We start from the raw sequence: 14,026 nt of genomic DNA, 5'->3' as shown, positions 1-14,026 counted from the left end.
GCTGGTTTCTTCTAGTGTTGCACGGCCCCTAAGGACCTGAGCAGGAGCCAGGACCTGGATGTCACACACAGTGGATTTGCCAGGGCTTATTTCTTGCTCAGAACTGAATTACACTTTGCATTACACACAGGCAAGACCTCCCCCCAAGACCTTTCAACAACTCAAGATGTCTGGTTCTATTCTCTGTGCAAGTGGCTGCAAAACAGCCAACAGCCACACAGGGGAGGCAGGGACAGAAAAGCAAAGGCCGAGCACCCTGAAAAGCAGGAGATACACGCACAGAGAAGGTGGGTACAAAGCACTGCAGTGGAAACTGCATGGGCAAGGAGCTCATCTGCAGTCAAGTTCTGTACCCAAACATCCATTTTGTAGCTTATCTTAAGACACTCAACGTCCAACCCAAACCAACGTGACAGCCGACAACCAGGGCGCGACAGTTCACGCAAGTTTAATTGCACAACCTCTGTAATGACCTGAGGTTTCCTTCAAGAGCTTCATTGGAAGCTGATCCCCTTCAAAACTCAGTGGCATTAACTGCAAAGGGTGCAGCTCTTTATCTGTCAGCTGATTCGAGATGTGTCACAAGCAGCACAGAGTTAACCCTCAGACAAGGCTGCAATGTTCCCCTTCGCTGCGTTCCCACTGCAGGATTTTGGCAGCTTTAGCAAGAACAATGAAGCAGATTTCTCTAAACTCCCTCATGATTCATTCAAACCTTGGCCCAGTTCTGCTCCCTGCAACGCCAGGGCGGGAGCTGCCCGACGGCCTCTCTCACGAGCCATTTTAGCAGAGCGAACGCTTTCCTTCCAGAGCAGGGCTGAACACCCACCACGTCCCCTCCCCAGCGAGGGCAGGCAAGTCAACAACTTCTACCAGAGCCTAAAGCCCCCAGCCTGTGCTGATTCAGAATGGTTCTCCTGCAGGCTCTGCATTCAGGATGTGCCGGCTTCAGGCAGGCACGGCGAAGCTTCCTATCCAAAACCTCCTCAGCACGAGCACAGCCACCGCAGCTGATGTGACCTTGTGTCAGCAGAGGCTTAGAACGGGCATGAATCAATCCCAAAGTCCAACAATTATCAAAAATACCCAATCATGGGAATTTATGGCCCAAGGAAGACCAAAAGCCAGGAGTTAACATTTCACTGACATAGCCTTGGCTTCTCCCAAAGAGCAACACCGGCGTCTCATGCAACCTGTGTTGCAAGTGCAGCTTCTAACCCGCTTCACTGGGCGGGAGAGGGGACCCCTGAGCCCAAGAGCAAAGAAAAGCAAGGCAGCAACCCAGGCCTGACCTACAAAGATAATACTGCTCTTCCCACACGCTGTGGGCAGAGGGAAGGGCCCAAGCTCAGCCTGAACATCACCAGTCAAACCCCCAGGGACCGACTCTGTTGACTGACGACACCAAAGCACGACACTGCTGTGGCAAGCCTTGAGATGCCAGAGCATCACCTTTGTTACTGTGAAATAGTCCAAAGGACTGCAGAGCTCCACTTCTCTCAACACCAGCTGAGCAACAACAAGTTGAAAGCAACTGGGCTCCAGTGTGGGAAGGGCTGGGGGCGAGGCACCGCGTCCCCGTGGAGCGGGACGCTGGCAAGGGCTCCTCCGCAACATCTCCTCGAGAGCCGTGAGGAACTTCTCCTTGTGATGCATAAATGGAGCCCATTTTAAGACTTCCACGACTGAAGCCTTGTTTAACAATAATTTTTAAAACAACAACCCTCTTAACAAGGCAGGTTTTACAGCCAGAACTGCTCCACACAACACAGGGACCCGCAGGCATCTCCTACGCCGCAGCTCTGTAACTGCAATTAAACACCCGGACGCTGCTTCCTAGAGGAAAGATGTTTAAACTACACCAGCCAAGGTATTTCTATGTTTTTCTAAAGCAGGGCCATTACATTGGGTAAGATCCCAGCATCTCAGTGCTGTGCTCGAGCACAGACTCCTCAAAATCACTCACTTGTGCCTGTGTCCTGACGGTCGCTGCTCTCACAGAAGGGTTGCTCCCAACCACCATGAATCACACTGATTAACCTACATAAAACGCTTCAAATGTCACAAGAAGAGAGGGAGATGGATTAGCTGAGCTGAATGAACATGCCCTCCTATATACCATCGTATTTTATACAAGACTAGAGCGCCTTGGAGACATTCTGACAGCAATTAACTCTGCTCCTAATTCCTCTAAAAGGCCTGAGCTTTAGAACGGTGTTAAGCGAAAGAGCAGCTGCCCGCTCACCGCTTCCTCTTCCTGCCCTGCAAGGGATTGTGATCTCTGAACAAACGGGGTGGAAATGCCTACAACTCACATGAGGGAACATATCACAAAGGGCTTAATAATTAAAGGAATACAAGTGACCTTGTGAGTACAAGTTTATCAGATCCAAGCCCGACTTCAGCAAAGTAACTTTCACTTGAACGTTGGAACTCGACGGCCTTTAGCACAGTAAGCAAAGAGCTCGTTCCTTTCCTCCCCTGCACACCAAGATTCACTTATCACAATGCAATTCTAGGACATGTAACAGCAGCTCTTTGGTCAAGGCTGTGGCCGTGAGATGCTGCAGAGATGAATTCTAAGGCACTAGAAAACATTGCTTCTCCAGAAGGAGTGTTAAGCCCTGCCCCGGGCTGCCAGGGAAGCGGCGGAGTCACCACCCCTGGAGGGATGCCAAAGCCGTGTAGCTCTGGCTGAAGGACGTGGTTTACTGCTGGCTGTGGTGGTGCTGGGGGAAACGGTTGGGTCCTTAGTCACGAAGGCAAGAACAGCTTCCTCCAGACTGATGGGCAGCGCGGAGAGCGTTGGGTCACCCCGGTGCAACCCCTGCACGGAAACACTGCCACAGCAACTGCTGTAACAACCTTATTAAAGCCACTCTGCCATAAAATGATTGCAGTGATGTCCAGAAAAAAAAGACCTGAGTGTGCAGAAGCCGGAAGATCACTCCCCAACACCCCAGGCTCATCTCCCATCTCCGCTTGCCCTCGGGACAAAAGGAATCTTTACACCAGCAGCAGACCCTCGCGATCAACTCCACAGCCTTATTATCTTTCCTGTCTCCAGAGGGAAAGGACTTCTATTGCAGGAGACTTGCACAGCTCCAGGCACGACTCTTCTGGCACGAGCTCTGTGTCTGAGGGGAGCACAATGAGAAACTGGATCTAGAAACTCTGAGCAAGATCCCGAGATCTGCCTCCGATTTCCATTCCACAAACGGGAACAAAGACTTTTACAGCCCTCCTATTTTTCTCCAAGTCTCGGTAGAAAGCCCTTCCCCCAGCTCCACAATAACTCAAAGGACTTTACAAAGCACTAAGTAAGGGATTTACTGGAGGATAAATGCAACTTTACTTCAAGAAGATTAAGCAAACTGAAAAAGGAGGACAATAGCTCGTGCCCAGGGAAGGAAACAACCGTTAGAAAAAGGCAGGCAGGCCATTAGCCTGAGAGAACAGAATTCTCACAGAACAGAACTGAAGGGTTTGCAGACAATTCCTTAAAGAAAAATAAATCAGTTATTATTTCTCACTGTCAGTTTGGCTCTGCCACCTTCAACAAATCCCTTTAGATACTAAAGGCACGGATCCGAGGTATCCACGAGGCAGTGCTGCACACTGCGGGCAGAGCCGCTCGCAAACCCCCTTCTCAGTAATTTGCATCACTAAAAGCAGCAATTATTCACAGCCCAATCTGAACTGAAACAAGTGTTGACCTTCCTCACAAAACAAGGCCATCCTCAGCCCCCCTTCTTCCACCAAAAACACAAGGACTCCTGCTGGAAACGGTCGTCCAGTAACCATTCCCTCCTCTCCACACAAACACCACCAAACCAGGCTGCAGCAGTCTATCCTAAAACACACTTCCTAGAGGGACCACGATATGTTAGTGTATTTAGTTAGAGTAGCTGAAGGTAGTGGAAGCCATAGGGGTAAAAAGTAAGCAGCCAGGTATGTTGGATGAGAAGAGAATGTCTGGAAGCTCGTTACAAGTGTCGGTGTTTTTAGAGACAAAGTGCAGAAAGGGCACAAGCACAACTGAGTTTTGTTTGTTCTTGCTAGGAAAGAACTACTTTGATATGTCACTGACACACCCTGAATGCCCACACTGCAGCAGTGTCCGGTGTTCTTAGAAGACCTGTGCTGTTCAGCGGCGCTGAGGAGGTGCAACAGCTGAGCTGAGCGCAGCCAGAGCTGACTGCAGCTCTCCATTCCTTCTTATTATACTCTCAAAGAAAGGTGCAGATAGTTATCCACTCTATCACTGCACACGGCACTTCCCGCTCCGCTCGGTGTGGCTGACACAAAGCTCTGCCTCCTGAGAAACAAAACGCTGTGCTACCTCCAGGAGCTAACCAAACCTCACGACTTACAGAGCCAAACACGTTACCGCTCATTCACGCCTGTAAGGACTAGTGGGCTTAGCCAAGCCAGGCCGGCAAGGAAGCTATTTAGCTGAGGCTGCTGGATCTGCAGCTGAAGCAAACTTACCTTCAGAGAATCAACTAAGTCATCGACTAGGAAGAGACGTCTCAGCTCCTTGACCGTGCCATTAACGTGACCGAGCACAACGTTACTGTACTTCTGAATGAGCTCTTCGGACACGGCTACATCAGACTCCAAGTAAGCCCTGTGAGAAAAACACAGCTTATGAAACCTTACTGTGAGAGTGCTGCCAACGGTGTGGTGTCAACTGCTGTTTTTTACACACAATATCCACATGTGCTCTTTTGATGTGGTAAAGAGGAAAACCTCACCGTGAGAGCAAAGCTAAAAGATGGGACAGAACTAGCCTAAGTTATTCTTACGAGGTGAACCTTAAAAAAACCCTCACAACCTCTTAGAAGATGGCTTCTCTTTCTTAGAGCTACGCTGTGCATTTACTGAGTCACACACAGCCTTAAGCTGGACAAGGCAACAGAGGCTAGCGAGCGGCCAGGACGGTGGCCAGCACCACTGACCCACATGCTGCTCGGACTATCAAGTGTCTCCCTGCTCCTCGGCAGATGCTGCAATCCAGGACTTCAACGAGGCCAACCAGTGTTTTAAAAAATGAGCCATGGGCAAGCTGGAGGGTGTGCTGCATTCTCAGGGGTTGCTTTTGTATTAAGCCACCTACCACTTGAGATCCCTTCACTTCTCGGAAACATCCTACAAGAGCCGGGAAGGCTCTTCAGAGGTCACCACTAACCTGTAGCAAACACAATGAGGCACAGGAAAAGGAGCAATGCCAGCATTTGCTTAAAAACCTCTTACAGCTAGTGACAGCAGTCCTTTTACCAGAAGGGTACAAGCTGCTGTCTGGTGAAGGGAGTCTTTGCACGACGCTGAGACTTGCAGTTGCAATGGCTACGGCAATTTGGGCTCTTTAAATCCAGGATCATTCCTCTCATTGGCACGTTGGAGGGAGCAGGGGTAACACAGCACATCCTATGCACGTGATTTCAAGCAAAGCTCAACGTGGCCTTGTGGCAAGTCCAAAACCGATTCAAATACTCTGAATGGTAACTACAGAGGGAGGCCGTTTCAAGGCTACACTCTGCTCCTCACACCTGGCTTCCATCTGCACACCCTCCTCAACTCGCCAGCAACGTGCTCAGTCCCTGAACCCACGGTCTCCTGGATGTGCTCCTCACTATCAAACTTAAACCAAGTGAAAACATCCTTCTTGCAGCTGAGGCTACGCAGATAAAACGTAAACCAGCAGGTATGCTGGACAAGGATGTCTGAAAGCTTCTTGTAATTACCAGTAGAACTGAACAGCAGAAAGAGCAGAGGTAGGAGCAGCTTTGCTTGCTTTTGCTAAGAAAGAACTGTCAAATCTGCAAATGCCTGAGGAGATGGCAAACAGGACTCCAGTTGGGAATTACCCACCCCAACAGAGAGAAGAAGGAAGGCTACACGAGGCCTTGCTGCTTGAAAAACCCAAACAACCAAGAACTTCTGTTTACAGAAGACATGCATGTTGTCGACAACTGTTCAGACCTATCTTTTTTGCCCAGAGTTCTATCCCACAGCTGACTTAAGCACAGATTGGCTCCCCCTGTGCAAAGGAGCCACTACACGGAGTCGTGGGGGAACGGAAGTAAATCAAAGACAACACTTTCCTTTGCCTTCCTGAAGGTGAGAGGAAGTGAACTAGAATAAATGGAAACATCACAAAATGGGTAAGACAGCTATAAATAGGAGGGCAAGCAGGAGTTTCTGAATGGGAAGTTGAGATGGAACTGCTTCTTTGGTTAATTAAAGGAGGGAAGCGAGCCTGAGCAGTGTGGGACAGGGCTGGTATGGAAACACACACTCCTACTAATTAGTCTACCATGACCATGGGGTTTTTTATCCCTGCAATAAGGGGCAGCGCTGTAGCCTGCCCGGGAAAGGATGCATACCTCAGATACCAGATTCCCACACTCGGGGAAGTGCACTCGTGGTATGCCCCGAGGACTCAGCTCCTCACTTAAGGCAAAGAGCTCAGAGGTCCTCTTTGAAGAACTAAATTAATCCTATGATTCAACTCCTGAAGCCTGAGGATTCAAAGTGCAAGTTTCAGGGTTTCTGCTGGGGGCAGGCTGTAACGCTCCTGTGATTCCGCGATGACAAGGCAGCTTTGTGTGTGGGGAACACAGCTATGCTGCCGCATCCTAAGCCACACCTTTTAAGAGTATTTGGTAACAAAAAGTGCCCTGCTACACTTACTCTGATTTTTGCTAAATACACTGCACTGAAAGCTCTGCATCTCCTGGGAATGCTGTGCATTGTGGGCTCCTGGTTCCCATTCTGAAGGCTACATCATGCTAAAACAAACGTATTACTGCATGAGATGCAAGTATTTGACTGGTTTTTAATGTAACTTAAGGTACTCCAGCATTCCCAGGGAAATCCCCTGCAGCAAGCACTCGACTCATTTCCTTTGCTGCTGTGTTTGTCTACTGAGAAGGAGTGAGAGAAGAGTCGTCATAGGCCTGGTAACAGATTCTTCGGTGCATCGTTATGCGACACATCACAGCATGTGTCACCCACCGCTTCCAAGAGCACTGCCCTCCCCAAACAACACCCTTCTCCATGGAAAGGAAAACCTCACCTGAACGGGTGGCCTTCGTCGGACTTCTGGATTGCCTGGATGACTCCCTTGTATATCCTAAAGCTGATGGTGACAGAGAGCAGGGCCAGGGCAATGTAAGCTGTCACGCTCACGATGCTGAACACTGTTAATGAGAGCAGCAGGAACAGGCTGGCACCGAACACCACTCCGGTCTTCTTAATGTCTCGCCAGTACAGGAGGTCCACAACTGAAATGTAAAGAAGGTAAAAAATTAGAGCAAGATGTCTTTTGCAGCCGTAACAAAACAGCAAAACATCATCCACTCCACTGCTGAGAGTATCAAGAAGGGAACTCGGGGTCTCACTCTCAAACCAGACCTGAAATTACAACTGGAAGTAGGTTACTTGAGCGCTCATTCTGCACAGGACTTCAGATTATTGGGATTACTGTTATTAGGATTACCTCAAATGTAATTGCTAAAATTTAAGAACAGTTCTGCCCTCGGGCAATGTCAGAATTAATCTCTTCAACTACTGTGCTGTGTTCTGCACCAGAACCACAGCAGTTCCTGCTTCGTTCCCTTTCACTTTGGTGCATTTCCTGGAGGTCACTCGCTCAAGAGGTTGATTCTGTTTCCATGTTAGGACAAATAGCAAGACACTAACAGATCTCTGCAAGTTTGGTAGAGGTAAAAGCACTGGTCAAGGCTCATTAACCCCTCACTTTGTTTCCTTGTGACTGAAGACATTCCAGCGGGAGCTCATAATGTCGATTAAGGGCGACAGACTGAGCCATCCAGAGGGAGTAATCTCACTGAAATTTCAATCTGCTTTGCTCCAACGCAAAACAGTTCATTTGCAAGCCAAGTTTCTTTTTCCCCTCAGCAACCCTCACGAGAGAACACAATATTATGCCACTGTATAGAGGAAACTACACACTTGCACATCGTAGGTAACAGATTTGTTTGCTTTGAGGTGCCGGTGAATCTGGCTGATGGATCTCCCTGGACTCCCGAAACACGGCGAGCATCACTCTCCACCGCAGAGCTAAGAACCAGGCAGGGGCACACAGTCTGCTCTTGGTGGTAAGGCTGTCAGGGGGTTTGTGTGGCTTTTGGCTGGGTAATGGGGAGGGGGCTGCAGTGCTGGTCAGAGCCAGACCCACCCCCCGCCCGGCCGGGCTGATCTCAGGCCTCCGCCGTTACCATTTACCAAGGGAAGGAAACCTGCGGCCGAGTGGGACGTGGGGGAGCAGGAGAAGATGGAGGAAGGGAGGAGCAGCACTGGCCAGAGCCCTCCCCGTGCCCCTGCACCCACGGGGACGAGCGCCAGCAGCTGCAGGAGCCTGTGTGCGGAGCCCGCAGAGCCTCGCCCGGGAGGGCAGAGCAGCCACAGCCCTCGGGACCAACGCGGGATGAGGCCTCTGAGCATGGATCAGTGAGGGGCGCGCCAGCCCTGGGGCCAGACGAGTGGCAGGAGCCACAGGGAAAGGCCTGACTGAGCTGCCATGCCCTGTGCCCCTTCCCCAGGGTGAGCAGTTCTGTCTGTTCTGCCCAGGACCCTCCGTGAGCGAGCCCTCCCTGTCCCAAGGGCCCTCGGTACTTCCCTCTTCCCCATCCCGGTGGGAGGGGAAGGAGTCAGGAGGTGGCTGATGGTGATCCTGGACAGGCCCAAACCTCAACAGACACACCATAAAACTCACTCCCCACGATTTCTACTTCCACAAGAACAAACTGCTGTTCTGCCTCAGAACTGCTTGGTAATGGCAATAACGTCAAATCGTTTATTACTTCTCAACAGGACGAAAATGTGGTAATGCACCAACACTAAACACTTAGTAGCCTCTGCAGGGCCAAGCCTGCATAATCCCTTTGGAGGGACAATGTGGAACTGCCACTGGGGCTACGGTGCGATCCCACAGCACTTCAGAAGCTGAAGCCCTCTCCTACTTATTTCTGTACCGAGCAGCAGGTGCTGGAGAGATGAGAACCCCCGTCAGGAACTCAGAGATGCCATCTGCACAACGTGAAATAGTTTATCCCAGTACTTCATTCCCGTTTCAGCAGAAATTCCCTGACTTTCTGCAGACAGAACCACGTTGCACAGTTGCACAAACAGCTTAGACTTGATCACAAACCAAAGCTGCCATGGGAAGACCACCACTCAACGCAACCCCTTCCCTCTGCACGGCCACACACAGAAACAGACAACTACCACACCAGAAAAATAAAAGCCAGCCAGATCAGATTCTGGTTGTGGTTCAACATGTGACTCCACAAACATATGGGGTGAGAGATAGAGCAACCAGCTGAAGGAGGTGACACTGAGGATCTAAAGTCCTCCTCAAACTGCAGCCCAACCCATCCACGCACCCTCCTGGCCTGTTATTCCCCTGTGTCTCGTCACGGTAGGAAACTGCAATTCCATTTGCCCTGTCAAACAAATGAAGCTCTAAGCAAGACAATTTCAACGTCTTCTGTGTGGTCTTTGCCTGCTGGTCAAGTGCCTAGTAGCATCCCCGTGCACTTCACCTGAGCAAGGTGAAGCACGTGCAAGGAGCTTAAGAACAAATGGTGAGCTTGGCCTAAAAGTCATTATGAAGTACCAACCTAATTTGAGCTGCACGTGTCCATAATGCCTGGGCAAGATCTTCCAAACCAGGGGGTTTTGTGCTCCTAAATCACACAAGCAGCGATGTGTTTCTCGGTATTTGCTTTCAAACACTGTAACTATATTTATTTTTACAGGCTGCAATTTGAGCATCCATACATTCGAATCTGGGAGCTGCTCCCGGATCAGGTGGCACACTAAGCACGAGCCCTACTCTTCTCCGCTTGCAGGCAGAAGTAGTTCTGTAAACGAGTTCCTCCCTCCTCTGGAACACAGTTTTAAAGCCTCTCTGCTCATAGTGCCTCGGTACAGCTTCACAGGAACTCGCTCCCTCCAAGCAGGACCAAACCTCAGCCCAGGTGTGACCAATTCACACTGTAATTCACTATCATGACAGTTTCCAAACCAGAGGAACAAAGGCAAATTGATGGAATTAAAGCACATTGCCAGTGCCAAACCTGCCCCTCCAGACCCATCTTTGGGTCTTATGTTCTCAGACATCAGCAAGAAAAATCCCCAGGTTGGGAGGACGCCCCAGACCAGAGTTAAGCTGCACATGAAGCACTTTCCCATGCCTTGTCTCCACTCCATTTGGAGAGCCACCAAATCAGCCTCAGCTTAATGACAGGCACTTCTGGTTTCATTGTAAATTCCTCAAAGGGAAATTTAAGTCACTGAGAAATTGATCAGGAGTTTTCAGCCCTAGAGAGTCCCTTTTGAAACTGACTTATGCTCTGCACCTGATCAGAAGCAGGTGTTTGCCTTTCTGAAGTAAAACATCAAAAGCACTACTAGAAGCAGCTTTGGGGCTATAACTGACACACAGCACATTCACAGGGGGTTAAAAAAACCACCCAGAAACACAAAAACCCCAACTCAAGCCCTGCCAAAAGCTGCACCCTTCCTCGCAGAAACCATTTTCAGCTCTGTTTTACAGGAGCCGACCTTCGGTCTCGTGCATTTAATGCAGACACAGAGGCCTATGCTAAAGCGAGAGCAGCTGCCTACATTTGGTAAGCACGAACTGTCACTTGCACGGCTATAAATAGCAGCGCTAGCATCCCTGCCTTACATGCACAACTCATCCAATTACATTTTGCTTTTAAAGTAAGTGCCCTGACAGGTTTAGCACCGTATTTTGGGGGCTTTTTAAGCCTTTTCTTTCTTTCACGGACCTTTAACTTCAGACAGAACCATTCCTATTGGTTTTCGGTAACACAAAACGAGTGGTTTCATATATTTAACCTGATAATCCTCTTTAAACAACAGCAACAAAAACCCCCCACGAATCGAAACCTCAACCCAGCAAAGCCTCGCTGATTTGTTTTTTCCCCCAGAAAGAGAAATTAAAAGCCTCTGTATCTCCAAGCGATTTCGGCTCGCATCTACGAGAGAAAAACCAAGAGAAAAGGGACTAACCCATTTTGGCATCCATCTTGAGCGCGCCCGCACGCAGCCAGCGCTGCCCCAGCTGACTACACAGCGCCTTTTCACTTCCTGCCAGGGCAACCCGGAGGTCGCCGGCTCTACGCAAGTGCCCGTGGCTCGCTGCCGGGCTGCCTGCCGGGATGGCCGCCTGCCGGGATGGCCGCCAGCCCCGGCCCCGGCCCCGGCCCGGCCCGCGCCGCGCACAGCCCTCCCGGCGCAGCTGCCACACGCGCCGCCTCCACAATCAACAACCGCTCTCTATCCGCCGCGGACGGACAAACAACACACGGGCTCCGGGGCCGAAGAAAGGCCGTTTGTGTAGAAGAAGAAGGATTTTTTTTCCCCCACCCCCCCCCGTTTTTTAAAGCAAACAGTGTACGATTTACAAGCGCTGTATGAACAACGGCCGTTACACCAGGCCCTTCTGTAATCTGAAAGGCAAGCAGAGACCCTTTATGTTCTGCAAATAATAGTTCAAATAGTGTGGAAGCACGACTGAGAGCCTTTTCTGGATCCATTTAGGAACGGGCACAGAAATGGCAGCTTCCAAACGCATCTGAGGCGTGGAGAGGACTGTCACCGCGGCACCACACAGGCTGCCGGGAAGGAGAATCCCTCCACACCTGCAAAAAACCCTACGTGGCCACCAATGGGCAAACTGCAGTTCATTTCTGCTTAGAAAACACCTTCCACTACTGCTAAATAAGCCTCATACACAACAGCGGTGTTGAGGCGAGGTGTGAGCCTGCCGCAGCCTGGCCAAGCCAGCTGGGCACACACAACCCCAAGGAGAACCCATCGAACGGACAAAGCCTGCCAAGCACAGACACCACAGACTGGGCTTTGACCTTTTCAAGATGTCCTACATCAGAGTGACCATTTAACTCGCAGCTGACGTTCAGCAGTCACAGACTGGGCCACAAAATTCAAGCTTCCTTTCACCCTGGTCAGAGGCCTTGGAAGCCAGTTTGGTCCTTGACTGCCTTGCTAAAAGTCAGAAACAGCAAAACAACCCCAGGCTGGCGGAACTGGGCGATTACAGCGTGACGGCACGTGGTGCCAAGCATGTGGAAGCCGACTTCAACCCACAGAGCTGTCCCAAGGAGTGGCGTGTCCAATGGGGCTGATGAGCTTATCTAACTGGATCCCAGAAGTCAGAAAACAAGTCTCCACCACATACATTTCAGACTTGGCACATCTGCGCCGCAATCCCCTAGCAACAGAAAGGGACACAGATTTCACAAGTACATGCTGGAGTGAAAACCAAGTCCCACAATACCAGACTGTCCCCTCAAAATGCAAACACAGTTACTAATGAGCCAAAGCAGTTTCCTTTCATCTCTACGCAATACACCTGTGCACGTGTGCACAACGTACAGACTGGGAAAATCACTCCAAAGCTGTCATTACTCATCATAAAAATTCAAACCCATCAAGCCTATGCAACTCTTCCCACCATTTGTCTGATCTCAACCAGAATTCAGGTAGATTTTCAGCACGTTGATTAAAAACAGAGCAGGAATCCTGGGATACGGCCTGGCAGTATCACTGTGGTGTTCATCCTCCCGTGAGCATCATTCAGCCATTAACACCTGACCATTCCTTGAAATCTTTAATAAGTAAAGGTTATGTCCTAGTACCAATTACTCTTTGTGGGCCTGTCTTTAAAAGTGCTACAAATAAAAGTCATGCCATCCCCAAGGTAAACCCAGTTCATCCGGCCTATCTAGATGATCAATGCCAGAGCTATTAATCAATACCTCCGAGGTTCAAGCTGGTTCCTCAACTCCTATGGCTGTGGCACAGGAAACATGCAGCTCAAACTAACTTTAGCATTATATGAATTAGGAAGCGATGCCTCAGCTGGAAGGTCTATGACCCTTGCTTCTGGTTCTCCTCTGCTTTTAGATTTAATTGTTACCTTTTTCTGTTGAGTTGTGGGGTTTTTTGGTATGGTTAAGAAGCATGTTGCAATATTTGCTTCTATATTTATTTTGGGGTAAGAGGAATAGCGTAATCAGTCCCTGAACTTTACCCGTCGTTTTCCACGCCACTGGAGCCTGACCTAACAAAGGACACGTGAAACAAGGCGTCTTGGTGGCGTAAGAAACAAACACTTCCAGAAGCCACCCTAACCCAAGCCTCAAAAACGGTTGCAAAATGAGAGGAACCAGACTCTTCTGCTTCCCCAGAAAATCTTCTTGTTCTGCTTCCATTTTACATCTTATGTCCACATGTTAAATTATAATTAAAACCCAAGGCAGTAGGGACTTCCTTGGAGGGAGAAATAGGCCCTAAACCAGTTTCCTCCACCTAAGGCAATGCCATTATGTGAAAACAAAGAGAGGAGGGAAGAGGAACTTAAACCACTGCTCTAAACAGTTATACCAGCGCAAAATATGCTGAGAGGATGGTACAAGTCTGCTCTCACAGAGCCCTTACAGGGAGGTCAGGTGTACATTTTGCAAAGAAGCCACATGCTCAGAGCCCAGGCTGCTGGCCTCCATGCAGCTCTAACAGCAGGGCTGGCACTCATCAGCCTATATACCCCCGTGTGCCACGGCAGCCATGCTCATGGCCAGCTACTCATCAGCTTTTAAAACCAAGAAAGGCTCCATTTATTCTCAAGGCCTCAGATCCTAGGCTTGGAAACGTCTGCTTTCAGTGGCAGCGAGGGGCAGGCCACCACCCACCGACCCTGCTGTGGGGTTGTAAAAGAAACCTGAGACCTGTGTACCCAAAGGAAACTTGCCTTTCCATTTCTGCAAAACCCCTCTGACCTCACCCTGTTCTTCTATGGGGTTTTTTGTCTTTCCAACCCCAACGGTTTCAGGCTTGATACGAGTGCTGAGCATCTGAATTACTGACACATCAATAACATATTACTGAACACTGCAGGGTATTTTTCCCTTACGTTCTACAGGCCTTTAATCACAGATTAGGACTT

At 49.7% G+C, this 14,026-nt stretch overlaps 1 protein-coding gene across 4 annotated transcripts in view; it reads right to left on the bottom strand.

Moving 5' to 3' along the window:
* RTN4 (reticulon 4) overlaps nucleotides 1-14,026 on the bottom strand; it is a 46,384-nt gene that overhangs the window by 5,900 nt on the left and 26,458 nt on the right. For 3 of the 4 annotated variants that reach the window (XM_061989336.1, XM_061989333.1, XM_061989334.1), the window contains 2 exons: nucleotides 7,082-7,289; nucleotides 4,492-4,630 (listed from right to left, as the gene is read on the bottom strand). In XM_061989336.1, coding sequence (XP_061845320.1) covers nucleotides 4,492-4,630; nucleotides 7,082-7,289 — 347 coding nt within the window. Of the gene's footprint in view, nucleotides 1-4,491; nucleotides 4,631-7,081; nucleotides 7,290-11,070; nucleotides 11,265-14,026 lie in introns of those variants that run through there. The other variant, XM_061989335.1, reaches the window with a different exon arrangement.

Source organism: Colius striatus, chromosome 2, assembly GCF_028858725.1.
Source record: "Colius striatus isolate bColStr4 chromosome 2, bColStr4.1.hap1, whole genome shotgun sequence".
NCBI classification, from domain to species: Eukaryota; Metazoa; Chordata; class Aves; order Coliiformes; family Coliidae; genus Colius; species Colius striatus.
The sequence above is the reverse complement of the archived record's forward strand: the minus strand, read 5'-3'. Positions and strand labels throughout refer to the sequence as shown.